Here is a 15,762-nt window from a genome sequence, read left to right as displayed (position 1 = left end):
GCCAGCATTCTTTGGCTTTTGGCTACATCACCTCAATCTCTGCTTCTGTCATCGCATTGCTTTCTCTTCACTCTGATCTCCTGCCCCCATCTGGATCACACAGGGCCCACTCAGATAATCCAGGATAATCTCCCCACCTCAAGATCCTTAATTTAATCACATGTGGAAAGTCTCTTTCACCATGTAAGGTAACATATTCACAGATTGTTAGGAGTCAGATGTGGATACTTTTGCAAGGCTATTACTCAGCCTACTACAAGGATTCTGTGTCTTTGAAGGCTCATATGCACTATGTTAGAAAAACCCACTGACCACAGTTAAAACACTTATAGCTACATATGTAATAAAATATTTACATATGTCTGCCAATTTCCTATTTCCATGTTTTTACCCATATAACTCCCTTCTTCTGGGATGCCCCTTTCCCCCTAGCCTTATCCCTGATTATTGCATAAACAAATACTATGCATCCTTAAAGTCCTGGTGAGGGATTTTACTGGTTCTCCTTCACTAAACAAATCTCTTTATCCTCCAAAAACCTTTGATACTCTGTGTCCTCTTATGGATTATATGACATGTCCCTAACTAGACTGACTGTACGGTCCCATCAGACAGGATCTGTGTCTGATTTATCTTTACATCCCTAGCAAAGCTTTGTACATAGTTGTTTCAATTCATGTTGAATGAATGATTGAATAAACATCTAGTAACACACTGGACTTATGTCAGAAGATCTTGCTACAAGTCTTGGCTCTGCCTGGTGACCTTGTATAAATCCTCTGATCTCAATGGTCTTGTTTTAAGTGTAAAATAACTACACAGCTGTGGTAGACTGTTATTTTGGTGACTTCCAATGAACCATGCCACCTAATTTTTCATGTCTTTGTGGAGTTCCCTTCCCATTGACTTAAGGCTTGGCCAAGTGTCTTGTTATGGGGATAATAGCAAGCAAAGACTTGAAGAAAGCTTGCATATTGGGGTTTATCTTGAAATGCTGGCTCTTGCAGCCCTCAGCTGCCATGTAAGAAATCATATGAAGAGATCATGTAAGAAGGCCTTGTGAAAAGAGGAGTGCCCATGGGACTACATGGAAAAAGAAAGAAGGCCAGCCATCCCACCAGCCCAGCTGAGCCTGGTCCAGACTTCAGAATGATAAGGAATAATAACATCATTGTTGTTTTAAGTCATTAGGTTCTGGAATAAGCCAAAAAAAAACCAAACTCACTGCCTTCGAGTCATTCGATTCCTTGGGTTTCCAAGATTTCCAAGTCTTCCTTCCAAGGAGTGGCTGGTAGGTTTGAACTGCCAGCCTTCTGGTTAGCAGTCAAATGCCTTATGCACTACACCACTAGAGCTCCTGGGTTCTGGCATGGTATGGTTTATTACATAGAAAGTCAGTACCATTGGTTTCTCACCAATTTGTCAGGACTCAATGAAATGACACATGTGGATGTGCATTTCAATGATGCTTTTCATTGCTGTCTAGTTCAGTCTGACTCATAGCAACCTTATGTCCCATAGGATTTCCAAGGCTGTTCATCTTTATGGAAGTAGACTATCACCTCTTTCTCCAGTAGAGTGGCTGGTGGGTTCAAACTGCTGACCTTTCAGTCGGCAACAAAGTGCTTAACCACTGCACCACCAAGGGCTATTATTTCTAGCCATGTGCACAGGAGTTAGGGTTCGTACTCATTTGCAAGGATCATCCCTTTAAGAATTTGCTTGTGAAATTGAGCAGTTCTTACCATCCTACAGGGAGCTCTGGTAGTGTAGTGCCTAAGGCACTTGACTGCTAACCAGAAGGCTGGTGGTTCAAACCCACCAGCCACTCCTCGGAAGGAAGATGGGGCAATCTACTTCCACAGTGATACTGCCTGAGAAACCCAAGGAGGGGTCGCTATGAGTCAGGTGTGACTCAAGGGCACATAACAACAACAACAACACCATCCTACAGGTTGTAACTTTGGGTTCCTTCTATGAGAGAGAGAGAGAGAGATTCTGCAATACTGGGAGATCATTATACAAAGCCTATGTCATGTGCATCTGCAATCTATTTCTAACCAGCCTAGAAGATGCTCCCAGCTACCTTACCTTATGGCTTAAAATATGTGAGAGAATCAAGTCAGGAGATGACCTCACCTCCAAACAGGATGTGAGGATAGTGGAGAGGGAGTCTCTTATTGTGTGAAAAATAATACATTAGAATTGGAAGATTTGCAAAGTTCATGAAAGACCATAAGTTGCAAGCTCTAGCTCATAAATCATCTTTCTAATTCTCCAGCTAATAGAAGTACCATGTCACCTCCATCTATCCATGTTTTCTAAGACTATATTATAATGTTTGCTTACATGCTAGTCCCTAAACGATGAATTCTTGCAGGTCAGAATTATGTCTAAAGTACTTTTCTCTCCCCAGTCCTGGCATAGTCCAGGCCTACAGTTGGTGCTCAGTAAATATATGTGGAATTAGCTGAAATTCTGATGTTTCTGGAATTTGACTGGAATCTGACATTGTCATACCATGTCACTTAGAATGGTACCTTTTCCTTTCTTCATACTTTTAGAGTGAGAACCACTGGGGTCCCCTGATCACGGCCTTTTGATAAGGAAATGCACCTCAGAGTGGAGCAGAAGTCACCTCCCAGTTACTGGTCTCTTAGCTTCCAGGTCTCTTCTGTCTTACACCTCCTTCACCTGTAGGGAAGTGGACTCCACCTCATCCCACCTCAGGGCTCCAGCTTATGGCCCATAAAGCCTTTCTGTCTCCCTGAAATAACCTTTTTGTGTGTGTGCCCATCTGTCTTGCAGCCCCTACTCCAGATCCTGCTACCCTAGGCTTAGTAGGGAGAGGCAGGGAGGGAGGGAAGGAACCTACTGTCCACCCTTAGCCATCCAGGCAGGGCCGAGGCCTGGATGCCAGCGCCCAGCCACCCTGCGCAGTGCGTGCGTCCGCGCGGACACCAGGGGGGCGCGGGCGCTGCGGGGTCAAATTAGCAGAAGAAGGAGCTGCAGCCGCTGCTAGGACCACGGACGCCGAGACCTGCTCACCGCTCCCAACCCCCGCCCAAAAAATGATTTCCAACATTAATTTAATGATGGCGCAGACCTTGTAACCTGACTCAGACACAGTCACCTGTATGTTCTTGGAGCAAATATTCCTAAAATTCCTTTCAGTGTCTCGGTCCAGCCCTCATTCAGTTTCCCTGGGCAGGGCGGGAAGCGAGTCTCAGCAGCTCTATCCGCCCCTGCACGCTCTGTTCAACTTTTCGCAACCCAGTCGAGCTTCTAGCAAGCTGTTATTTTCTAGTGGTTGTGGAAGTGGGGCAAGGAGGGGGCTTTAAGCTTGATTGGAGCCAGAAAACATTCTTAGAAGAGTATATACCTTCATTTTGGTCTAAAGCAGACATTCTCCCTTGTCCGCTCATTGGACCCTCCTGAAGAGTTTTAATAACAATTGCTGCCTGGGTCTCACTCCCAGGGATTCTGATTTCATTGATCGGGGATTCGGCCTGAGCAACGGAATTTTTTTAACTCCTCAAGTCATTCCCAGTGATATAAACAATGATATAAACATCTTCATTCCAAAAAATAAGATTCTCAGCCCAGGTCGGTGGCCCACAGGATTTGGCAAATGCCCCTTTGCTTGTCCACCGGCTCTGGCAAGTTCCTGGAAAACCCGCGCGCGCGACAACGCTAAACACCCGGCGGAGGCTGGGCGAGGCAGCGGCGCGGTGGGGCGGGGCCTCCCGGAGCCACGCCCCCGCACGCCTATCGGCGCGCGGTGCGGGCCCTGACGTCACTCTTGTCAGAGCCGCCGCACATGGGCTGCCGGATGCTCTGAGCCCGGGGCTGCGGGGCCGCGGAGCGCGGGGGAGCAGCGGCCGCGGCGCGGGGCGGGGGGGTGGGGTGGGACCGCGCGCGGCCTCGGGTACTCGCGCGAGGGGGCCGGTGAGGTGCCTGCTGCCGTTCTCGAGCGGTTGACACTGTTGTCTTTCTTTTTCGCAATTTCGAACATTTTGCGAGACGAGGGGTTCAAGGCAAGTGGCACCATCCTGCACGTCGCGGAGGACCCCGGAGGCACTTGGCGCGCTCTTCGGGGACCATCTGCATTAGGAACCCGAAAGTTTTTTTTTTTTTTTCTTGTAAATTTTTATGCAGATGTATTTATAAAGATATAAGTAATTTTTTTCCTCCCCTTGTCTCTAGCGCCTTGAAAGCGAATGCTTTTGGCAAAGGGCGGAGAAGACAGCTCAGCAGCATTTTGGGGGGCGGTTGGGTTTTTTGCTTTTTGTTAATTTTTTTTAAGAAAAAAAATTGAGTGCATCGCGATGGAGAAAATGTCCCGACCGCTCCCCCTGAACCCCACCTTTATCCCGCCTCCCTACGGCGTGCTCAGGTCCCTGCTGGAGAACCCGCTGAAGCTCCCCCTTCATCACGAAGACGGTGAGCGCCGCCGCGGCCGCGCCGCTCTGGGAAGGGGCGACGCTCCCGGAGCCCCCCTCCTCAGCACCCCGCGGGCCCGCTAGAGCACCCATCTCCCACCCTTCCTTGTCCCCCGGCGAACCCCTCGCTCGGCCACATTTGAGATAGCGCTGCTAGCCTCCCTGGGTCCCGCTTCTGCGGTGCAGGTGGAAGGTGTAACTTGGCAGGTCAGAATTGTCCCTTGCAAGGCTTACACACAGGCGGAGCGAAACCGCTTGCTGGAGAGCTGGGCTTGGCAGGATGGGGGAAGAAACCTCTCCCTGGGGCCTGGTGCTACCCCGGGAGTGGGCTGCGGGCAGTGGCTGGAGTGGGGGGTCTCGCTGCATAGCTTGGGTATTGGGATCGTGTTATTGCTTGTATTACGAGTTAGTATTTGGAACTCTGGATGTGTGAGGTGGGGAACATTTTCTCCCCGAGAAGGGTAGTTCAGAAAGGGGTGGGGGCTGGGGTGGGGGTGGTGCAGGTTTCTCGGCTGGAAGCCGTGCACGCCTCCAGCGCTGACACTTTCCCGGTTTACTTTTCCTGGTGGGAGGGGAGAGCCGAACCGGCTCACGTGTAATCGTGCAGCAGCCGTCTCTGGCTTGAGGCATTTCTTGGTAAGTCCCAAACCTGCCTTGGGCAACCTTCACTGTAGCGGGAGCGAAGGGGTGCGTGCAAGAAGGCGCTGGCCCGAGCTGGTGCCGCTGCCACGCATTTGTCATTTGGGCTGATGCGATTTTGTGCTTTCTGTATCACAGCAGAAAACGTGAACCTTGTGGCTTATGGTATAAAGTCTTTTTGAAAGATTATTTGGCCACAAACAGCTTCGGAGTACTCACATCTCCTTTCCTAGGGACAACCTGTTGCTTTGCAAGAGCTAAGAGGTTTAGTATGAAGTCCTCAGAGCTTAACTCCCCTCCCGTAATTTTGGTGAATAGCATCTGGGGAGGAAGGGGCCGCCTGCAGGCTTTTGGATCTGTGAGTGTTTTAAGTTAGATTCTCTCCGGAGGTTAAGACTGAGGAGAGTTGGATTGGAGGCTGTGCTTCCTGGAGGAAGAAATTCAGAATTCCTTAATCCGGTATTACATGGCACCTGAGTGGAACTGGCAAAATTCAGAGCATCACTTAACGACCTAATCAGGTGACCGGTTTTGCAGGTCGAAAGCATCTGCATTCCTCCGTGTGTAGAGTAGGATGTAGTCTCACCTTTTCCAATAGCTGTGCATTTGACAGATTGCATAGGCATTATAGTTTTTGTAAATCAGATCACATGTAAATGTTGGGGGAGGGGAGAAGGAAAAGCACTTTGTATTTTAAAAACTGCTTTTGTGTAAAAGTGTGTCCCCTGGCTTTAGGAGCAAACACATGGGGGCTCGAAAGCTCTCATTTTTCTTCTCTGCCAGCGTAAAAAATGGGTAATGCTCCTTTAAATTTCAGAGCCTCCATTTTTTCAATACTTTGCTTAAAGAAAAGTGGAGAGTCCCTGCTTTACCAAAATTAAGATCACCAACACACTTGCTTTGTAGTTTGGGTAATCCAGTATTGTCAGTGTCATAAGTGTCCTGGAAGATACATCATGCCTGGTTGCTGGCTGTCACAACAGTTGTAGGTAGTGGTAGGTGTTATTTCCTCACTTTAGATCAAAATGATGTATCTCCTCAGATAACGCACTAGCAACTGTTTCTGTGAGCTCTGTTGTGTTGTTTTCATCCTACATCAGTCTGTAGCCCTTTCACAAGGACTAGAGCTTTCTTTCCAAAGTAAATAGGAAGATGTTGAAAAACAGGCAGAGCTCCATGTCCTGCCTGAACTTTTAACTCTAGAGCCACGAAGGACAGCAGCCAGAGAAGGATCCCCATGTCTGTGAGAAGAAAGTTCTGAAGAGGTTTTGTAGCAGAGGCCAGGAGGGGTTTTGAAAGCAGCACTTTTTTCTTTTCTTGCATTTTTTTAAGTCCAACTTTCCCCTTCTTCTGCAGCATTTAGTAAAGATAAAGACAAGGAGAAGAAGCTGGATGATGACAGTAACAGCCCGACGGTCCCCCAGTCAGCGTTCTTGGGGCCCACCTTATGGGACAAAACTCTTCCCTATGATGGAGATACTTTCCAGTTGGAATACATGGACTTGGAGGAGTTTCTGTCGGAAAATGGCATTCCCCCCAGCCCATCTCAGCACGACCACAGCCCTCACCCTCCTGGACTGCAGCCAGCTTCCTCCGCTGCCCCTTCTGTCATGGACCTCAGCAGTCGGGCCTCTGCACCTGTTCACCCTGGCCTTCCATCCCCAAACTGCGTGCAGAGCCCCATCAGACCAGGTAAACCCTTGGAAGGTTCTCCCTTCAGATGCAGAGAGGGTGAAGGGGAGGGGCCGGGCAGGGCTGGCATAAACGTCTTTATACTCAGGATAGCTTTAATATACGTGTTCTAAAAGAGGAGCCTTGAATTTCAGCCACAAAAGTGGTTCTCATTCTTCAGTGGGCAGATGCTGTGGATCTACCCCAGAAATTCTGATCTTTCAGGTCTGGGGTGATGGCCAGGAATGTGCATTTTTAATCTGCTCTGTAGAGGATTCTGATGCAGCTGATCCTAACCAAAACCAAACTCAGGGCTGGGGTTTTAAGAAATGCCAACCTACAGTTAATGACTGGGCTAATTAGGCATACATCTTATCTCCTGCCTCCCTTCCTCATTCCCAAAATACACAGATAATAGGGTCTAGCTGAAAATTTTGGGTAGATTTTCTATGGGCTGTGGTTTACCTGCAGTCATTCTTATCTAGCGTGAAAGGGGGAGGGATGTGAGTTTGAGGTGAAGGACAGATACCTTTTTCTTAATCTTGTGTTGCCAATTCAATTGATTTCATTGAGAAATTGAATCCAGAAGCAGGCGCTCACATTAAGTCTGGCTTAGCCTCCTTCAGGGCCAGATTCCACTTCTATTCTCTGTTGTACATATGAACCAAATTGTACTTTTTTAAAAAAATTTTCATCTGTTCATCACACTTAATGCATTTTTACCAAAGCCTGCATGGCTGCAAGATCAACTGTAAATGGTACTGAAACACTACACAAAAAAAGTCACCTAAAATGACCAGCACTTCAAAACCTACTGTTAAGTGCTCAGATACAAACATAGGTTGAGGCAGCTCTGACTTTGTGCCTTTAGCACCCTGTAACACAAAATGAACAGGAAGAAAAATCATTTCATGTGCACAGGTGGCCAGATCAAAGATTCAGGCAGATAAATTGTAAGGGAGGTCACTGAGCTGAAGGCCTCAGCTGCAGGGGAAGCAAGAAAGCAGGAGGACAGTGTGAGACTTGTGCTAGAGGTCAGTACTGGGTTTGGTGTCCTCGACTCATGTAGGAATATCTGTGAAACACAGAGCAAAAGTAGAATGGAAGGAAATGATGCAAAGGAGGAAGAAAACACCCCCCGTCTGGAAATATTGATACTGGAGTTAAAGGTCTCCCTTTCAAATCTTTCTGTCCTGGCCTGTTCTCTGAAATCCACTTTGAATGATAAGTCAAGGCCACTGACTGTAATAGAATTAAGTCTTAACCTTCAGCCACCCCAGGACACCGCAGGAGCTTAGGAAAGCCCTCCTTTATGTGAGCCTGAGCTCCTGCTACTTCGAATGTACAATGCCACTGTCTCTGATTTTTTCACAGGAGAAGACAACCAGCAAAATAAATAACCATTTAAACTGGGAAAACAACCAGAGGAGAAAGGGGTGGAGCCCCAGTGAGAAGGCACAGTTGTGCCTCAGTGGTTCTGCTGTGCAGATTGGGACTTAGAACTGTGTGACTTTAGAAAGTGGCATGACTTCCTGATGCCTCAGTTTCCCTATGTGTAAAAGAGTATAATTACATATCTGGTTGGATTATTGTGAAAATTGGAGATAATATGCCAGCAGCAGGTGTTAGATTCATGAGTACCAAGTGATCATTGTTATATCTATGTCACCTTGCACTTTTTATTTCAATCCTTTTCAAATATCTTCTTCAAGTCATTAGGTACAGTGTATAACCTTTCCTTCTGGAGAGAAATATTGAGAGATATTAATAGTTATGTATCAGGAGATATCCAGTAGTTAATGACTGCGGTGTTTTAAACCTAGCAGTTAACAAGTATCATCAGTTCCCTGCCCTGTGTAGCCACCACCCATCTGTCAGTTTGTCGCACTGCAGTGGCTTTCATGTTGCTGTGATGCTAGAAGTTATGCCACTAATATTTCAAATACCATCAGGGTCACCTATGGTAGACGGGTTGGGACTTATAATTGTGTGACCTTAGAAAATGGCATGACTTCCTGGTGCCTCAGTTTCCCTTTGTGTAAAAGTATAATTACGTATCTGGTTGGATTATTGTGAAAACTGGAGATAATATGCTAGCAGCAAGTGTTAGCAGAGCTTTCAAACTAGGACAGACTAGGAAGAAAGGCCTGACAGTCTACTTCTGAAAATTAGTCAGTAAAACCCTTAGAGATCACAATGGGGTATGGTCCTGGAAGATGAGCCCCCTCTAGGGTGGAAGACACTCAACGTACACTAGAGCCACGGCAATGGACTCAGATATGCCAATGATCGTGAAGATGGTGCAGACTGGGCAACATTTTGTTCTGCTATAAATAAGGTCACCGTGAGTTGGAATCCACTCGATGGCATCTAAGAACAAGAAACCAGGTACTATGTGTAAACTAGAAAAAAAAAACCCACCAAACTCACTGCCACTGAATTGATTCCGACTCATAGCAACCCTCATTAGGTTTCCAAGGCTGTAAATTTTTACTGAAGTAAATTGCCTCATCTCCCTCCTATGGAGCAGCTGTTTCTTTTTTTTTCTTTTATTTAAATACATTTTATTCAATATAATTTATATACAGTGAAATACACAAAACTAAAGGACATGGGTCAATGCACTGGTTTTTTTTTTTCAGTGTTCTCTCCCCTCCTCTCCCACCCCTGGTGACGAACAAAGAAAATTTCCTTCCATATATAAACCTTTCTTTGACTTTCTACAATAATGCACTAATACTATATTTGTCCTTCTGAGATTGACTTACTTCACTTAGCATAATGTCTTACGGGTTCATCCCTGTTATGTGGTGTTTTGCAGATTCTACGTTATTCTTTAGTGTTGCATACTATTTCATTGTGAGTATGTACCATAGTTTGGTTATCCATTCTTCTGTTGATGAGCACGTAGGTTGTTTCCACATTTTTGCTATTGTAAATAGTCCTACGATGAACATACACCAAAAAAAAAACCAAACTCACTGCTGTCGAGTTGTTTCTGACTCATAGCGACCCCTCCTTGGGTTTCTGAGGTGGTATCTCTACCAAAGTAGATTGCCCAGTCTTCCTTCTGAGGAGTGACTGGTGACTTTGAACCGTCAGCCTTCTGGTTAGCAGTCAAATGCCTTAGGCATTATACCACCAGAGCTCCTCTGCCATGAACATGGGTGTGCATATATCTTTTCTTGTCTTGGCTTTCACTTCTTTAGGATATATACCTAGTAATGGGATTGCTGGGTCAAATGGTATTTCTAATTACAGCTTTTTAAGGAATTGCCATACTGCTTTCCATGGTGGTTGTATCATTTTACAGTTCCACCGCAGCTGGTTGGTTTCGACCCACTGACCTTCTAGTTAATAGCCAAGTGCCTTTACCTACTATGCTACCAGAGCTCCTTGTACTATGTCAGAAATACTATATTTGTTTTTCCCCAAGATGCATGTTGATGTTGGGCCTCTACGTTTTGGTCCCTACTGAGAATCAGGATTTGGGGTTTTGGAAATTGAGGCTTCTTTAATGGTCATTTGTCAGAGGCTGCTATGACATGCCTTGGGTCAGCATTCTTCAATGAATTTCAGTAATTCAGGATGCCCCAGTCAGAGTTCCACAGCACAGGACTCCTGAGTTTCAATGGGTATATCATTGTATTAGGGAACGGGGGAGAGACACTAGGGCACTAGTCTGGAAATAAGCTATTCATTTCAATGTCGCTTCTTAATGATAGAAATACGCTTCAAAATAATTTTCTTTTTTGAATTGAAAACTCAGTGACATGCTTAACAAGAAAGGAAAAAAATTAAAGCTTTTCTTCAGATACCAAACTCAGATGAAGGAAGACTGTGCTGTGTGTATAATGTTGATCATTTGAAAGATTATAATGGAAACGAATATTCTAGGGGATACATTATGAGCACACCTGAAAAAGGAGAAAGTTCTTGATGTTCTGTGTACCCGACAGTATTGACCAGACTGGAAGTACCAAGCTGAGCTTGAGGAAAATGAGTCCTTGGAAGGGAAGCGGACAGATGGAGCCTAAAGTATTCTGGGAATTGTACCATTTCAGTCTAGACCAAGGTTTTTCAGCCTTGCCACTAATGATGTTGGGGCTGGATGAGTCTTTGTTGTGGGGTGCTCTCCTGTGCGTTGGACAGTGTTTAGGACCACCCCTGACCTTTACACCCTCAATGCCAGTGGCACCACTAACCTCCAACTGTGACAAGTCAAAAAAGTCTCCAGACAGGACCACATGTCCCTGGAAGGGAAAATCCCACTCAGTTGAGAACCCCTGGCCTAGCTCTTTAACTTGGTCAGGAAAATGTATTTTTAACTCAGGGTCCTTTCACCTAGGTGGGTGCTTTTTTTTATCCCCTGAAATACTTATGGGACAATTTTTGGGAAGGTCAAGAAGAAACAAAATATAATAAGTGTGTAGCTATTCGCTGTTAGTTGCTAAAACTACATCATCAGGCTCATCAGGAGATAATTACAGAGTGATTTTACCAGATGTTTGTTTTTGGCGGCTTAGCATACATCTTTTGAGATATGCTTGGTAGCATTGTGTTATCAGTGCTACCTGTCTGGTTGGAAGGAAATGAAGCCATAGGCTGCCAAATTATGCATTTCTATGTCTACCCCAAGGGTGTCTTAGAATGATAAAGTGAGCGAGCATTCTTGTGAATTCCCAGAGCTTTTACCCTGACTGTACCCCATCCTTTATCCTATTTCCTCTCTCATCCCTATTCCTCTGACTAGCTCCTCACTCATAGAATGGATCAAACATCTGAGTGAATAAAATTTTCCTTGAAGAAATGATCCAGGGATCCATTGGAGCCTGATAAGGCTATATTGAGGTGACTGCACTTTCTAGGCTGACATCTTAATAAAGGGCAGAGTGGTGGTTCCTGGACGTTGTCGCCACCTGTAGGGGCTTCTCAGTCATCTGAGATGCAGCCCCCGGATGTTTCCAGCCCAGCAGAGATGGCAGGAGGCATTTTGACTGGTTGCATTTCAGATGCTATCAGAGGTGGCACACTCTCCTGGAGGTATGTGCTGGGTATGGAAAAATAAGGATCTGTTTGCCCTGAGAATTGAGCGATTGCTTTAAGGACAGCAGGCCCTTTAGGGAAAGTCATCTATAGCAGACAAAGGCGAGTTATTTTTAAATCACATGCTTGCAAAGCCAGATTTGAAATAATTTCCTCTGGCGGCGGTTTTTCTTTGAAAAGCTTGGGGGTGTCCTACCACTGTTAAGCCCAAACTCAGCTGAGAATTAAGAAGGCTCTCTTTCCAGTTCTGAGCCCTTCCATGTGGACGTGTGTGGGAGGAGAGGATAGCACACACAGAGTTAGGGAGTGCCATAGAGCCCATTGCACCTTCCCACAGTGCAAGTTTGTGTTCTTTCTGCTGACTTTCCTTTTTGACCAGGTGTTGGCCTGGAAGGAGAATGCTGGCCATGGAGTCTGAGTAATAATGGAGTGGGGTTCTGTGCTGGTGGCTCTGGGATCATGGGAGATCCTGCTGGGGCAACAGGATTCTCTTGCTTTCCCCAACATCCTGAGATGAGACTTCTGTTCCTCCCTCCACTGAGGGGCATGTAGCTCCTAGGACTTTTTACTGCATGTCTGTAAATTTGGAGCGCCATGATGGATAGTTGTTGAATTTTTTTTTCTACTGTTTTGTTTGTTTTTTAAATTTTTATTGTGATTTGGGTGAAAGCTTACAGAGCAAATTCATTTTCCATACAGCAGCTCATATACACTTTGTCTCATGACATTGACTGTAATTTCCCACAATGCAACAGCTCCCCTCCCACTTCCTCCCCAGTTACCTCTTCCCATGTCCTTCCCTCCCCCGCACTCATGCCCCCTGAGCTGTCTCCCTGTGCATACATAGCCCTTCTATTCTCCCATGATTGATCTCTCCAAGGAGTGTATCTACTTAATGTAAATGTTCAGCTCCTATGCTTGTCTTTTGTTTGGCTGGAAGCCACAGGAGTGGGTTCAATTCCAGACCTGAGAGGCAACTAGAGGCCATATAGTTGTTATATTTTTGAAGTGTTTCTCATTCATTAGCATCAAGGGGATTGTGAGGGAGAAGGGAGTCCATCTTGTTCAGGAAGCTGGTGAACTTGCTTCTGTTTTGTGTGAGTCTGTCCTCTTCACTAAGCCTTGTAGATGACATGCTTGCCCTGTTCTCTTAGCTTCCTAGTGTTGCTGAAATTCCCATGACAACAATCCCTAGCCTTCTGGCAAAGAACATTTTTGGAAAGGTTGGTTGTTCAAACCTACCCAGCAGCTCAGTGGGAGAAAAGAGCTGGTCATCTGCTCCTGTAAAGATGACAACCTGGAAAACCCTCTAGGGCAGTTCTACTCTGTCATACGGAGTCACTGTGAGTTGGAAATCAACTTGACAGTGCCGAACAACATGAAAAGCAGCAGAGTCCCTGGGTGGTGTAAATGGTTAATACATTCGGCTGCTAACTGAAAGGTTGGAGGTTTTGAGTCTACCCAGAGGCACCTCAGAAGAAAGGCCTAGCAATAAACTTCCCCAAAAAATGAGCCCTTGAAGATTCTGAGGAGCACAGTTTTACTTTGACACACATGGGTCGCCATGAGTCAGAATCAAATTGATGGCAGCTGGTTTGTTATTGGTTTGTGGAGAGTGAGACAATTTCGCAGTTAAGAGAGCAGGCTCTGGACTCAGTGGCTTGGGATCACATCCTGGGCCCACCATTGACTTGCTGTGTCACTTTGTGTGGATTTATTAACCTCTGTAAGCCTTAGTTTCTTCATCCATGTGATGGAGAATATAAGGAGTGTCTCCCTTGTGGGGTGGTGGTGGTATTGTTATTTGCCATCGAGTCAGACCTGACTTATAGCGACCCCTCCTTGGGTTTCCGAGGCAGTATCACTATGGAAGTAGATTGCCCAACCTTCCTTCTGAGGAGTGCCTGGTGGGTTTGAACCACCAGCCTTCTGGTTAGCAGTCAAGTGCCTTAGGCACTACACTACCAGATCTCCTTGTGGGCTGTTAGCAGAATTAAATTAGATACCATGTGACAAAGCATTGGCCTGGTGTGTGGCACAGGAGTGCTGGGTGCAGAGCTGTGTTAGGATGTCAGTGGCACGGGGGTAGGGAGAAGATCAGCTGGATTCCCAGTGTCCGTCTCCATTTATGGATTCATTCCTTCCGTCTACAGAATTAGGACGTGCATTTTTTTTTTTTTTTTTTTTCAGCATAGCCACACTTACTCTGTGCGCCCTGCCTGTGTGCCCTGCCTGACTTCTCCTCCTGGGTCAGGAGGAGTCACTTCCTGATGTTAACCCAGCAGCATCCCTTGTGGGGCGGCAACTCTGCTCTGCCAGCGTGGAAGCAGCCGCTCGCTGGCTGCCACGACACCCCAGCTCTCGTGTGAGCCCTGGCAACAGTGGCTGCTGCCTGCGTGACCGTGTGCTCCAGGCACGTGGCTGTGCCCTGTGGAACGCACCCAACTCTGGGTAGTGTGCTTGCTCATTCCCTGCCCACCCCCCTGGCTTCTCCTCCCAGGAGAATTACAGCAAGTGCCAGCATGAAAGTGTAATCCTGACCCTGGTGTGAGAATGCTGAGCTCTGTAGGGCAGTTCATATACCAGGGAAACCTGTTCTGTCTAATGCTCCAGCCAGACCCCAGTGCCGGCCCTCTCTCCTGCCTGCCTGCCCAGAGGCCCTGTCTTCTCTGCACCACTGTGGTAGACAGGATTCCTGTAGGCCAGCTCCTGCCAAGGGGCTTGACAGAGTCTTTCCAGTTCAACACTGTGCCTCTCAGGCTAGAAAAGCAGTAATGTAAAGACAGCTAGGTGGAGGAGAAGGAGGGGTGGGGGGACAGAGAAGAGTCTTAATAGCATCCTCGAGTTGGAAGCCCGGGGCAGAAAAGACAGCAGAGATTTATTAGGCTCCTCAGAAACCTCTCTTCCAAGCAGCACTAATCACTTTTACCCAGGAATCATTTTTTATGTCCCAGCAGTGAAAATGTAGGGAAGATGGAAGGTAGTAGGGGAAATCATAAGGTGCAAGAAACATTAGAAAAGAATATATTCAAGAGGGGAGGGAAGAAGGTACAGAATCTCTGCTTTATTCAGTAATGAGGCTGGTTCAGCATCTTGATCCCATGTTATATTTTCGTTTATTATAATGTTTGTGGTCCCCATGCTTTGCTGGCAGTATGTCTTAACCCAGAGCTAGTAATCCATTGTTTTACCATCAACTCAAACTTCCTTAAGACCTAGGAGACCTGCTGGCTCACTATTCGTAGGGTCTGTCAGAGTGTCCTGTGTTAGAGACATAGGTCTGTGCGGGCAATGCAGCAATGTTTTAAAGCCTAGGATCCAACAAACAAACCTAGTGTGATTCCTGACTCCACCCCTCACTGGCTTGCTCAGGATCTTGGGCGAGTCATTTAAATCATCTGTGATTCTGATTTCCTATCTGGACTTTGGAATAGTCATTGGACCTGCCTCAGAAGTTGAAGGTCATATGAGCCAGTGCATGTGAAGTACTTTGCCCAGGGCCTGGCCCACAATAAGCCCTGAATAATAGCTAGCTGCTGTGAGCGGCATTCTCACCACCATCTGATCTCATTTCTCACAGGAGGACCTAGCGTTGGGCCCATGTTTTGTTGTTGTTGTCGTCAGTTGTTTCTGACTCCTGGTGACCCCGTGTGTGCAAAGTAGAACTGGTCCATAGGATTTTCAAGACCATAACATTCACAAGTAGATCACCAGGCCTTCTATCAAGGTGCTTCTGGGTAGGTTTGAATCATCAACCTTTCAATTAGTAGTCCAGCACTTCATCATTTGCACCACCCAAGGACTCCCATTGGACTTACAGCCTCCCTGTTTTTCTCTTCCTAGCCAAGTAAGGACTCTGGCTAGGGAATTTGAACTTTTTCTCTCCTCCTCTGTCTCATCTTTGCTTACCCCTCTTTTAGTTGAATTTTCTGGAACCATGGATGGATGACTGAACCCTTCTCTC

The 15,762-nt window shown here is 46.4% G+C and overlaps 1 protein-coding gene across 1 annotated transcript in view; it reads left to right on the top strand.

Moving 5' to 3' along the window:
- Nucleotides 1-4,328: 4,328 nt before the first annotated feature.
- HLF (HLF transcription factor, PAR bZIP family member) overlaps nt 4,329-15,762 on the top strand; it is a 67,916-nt gene continuing 56,482 nt past the window's right edge. Inside the window, exons 1-2 of the mRNA XM_007949648.2 lie at nt 4,329-4,443; nt 6,438-6,773. Coding sequence (XP_007947839.1) covers nt 4,329-4,443; nt 6,438-6,773 — 451 coding nt within the window. The remainder of the gene's footprint in view (nt 4,444-6,437; nt 6,774-15,762) is intronic.

Source organism: Orycteropus afer, unplaced genomic scaffold (genome assembly GCF_000298275.1).
Source record: "Orycteropus afer afer isolate SDZICR_OR568_19922 unplaced genomic scaffold, OryAfe1.0 scaffold00249, whole genome shotgun sequence".
Classification (NCBI taxonomy): domain Eukaryota; kingdom Metazoa; phylum Chordata; class Mammalia; order Tubulidentata; family Orycteropodidae; genus Orycteropus; species Orycteropus afer.
Note: the sequence above shows the minus strand (reverse complement) of the source record. Positions and strands in the feature narration are given on the sequence as shown.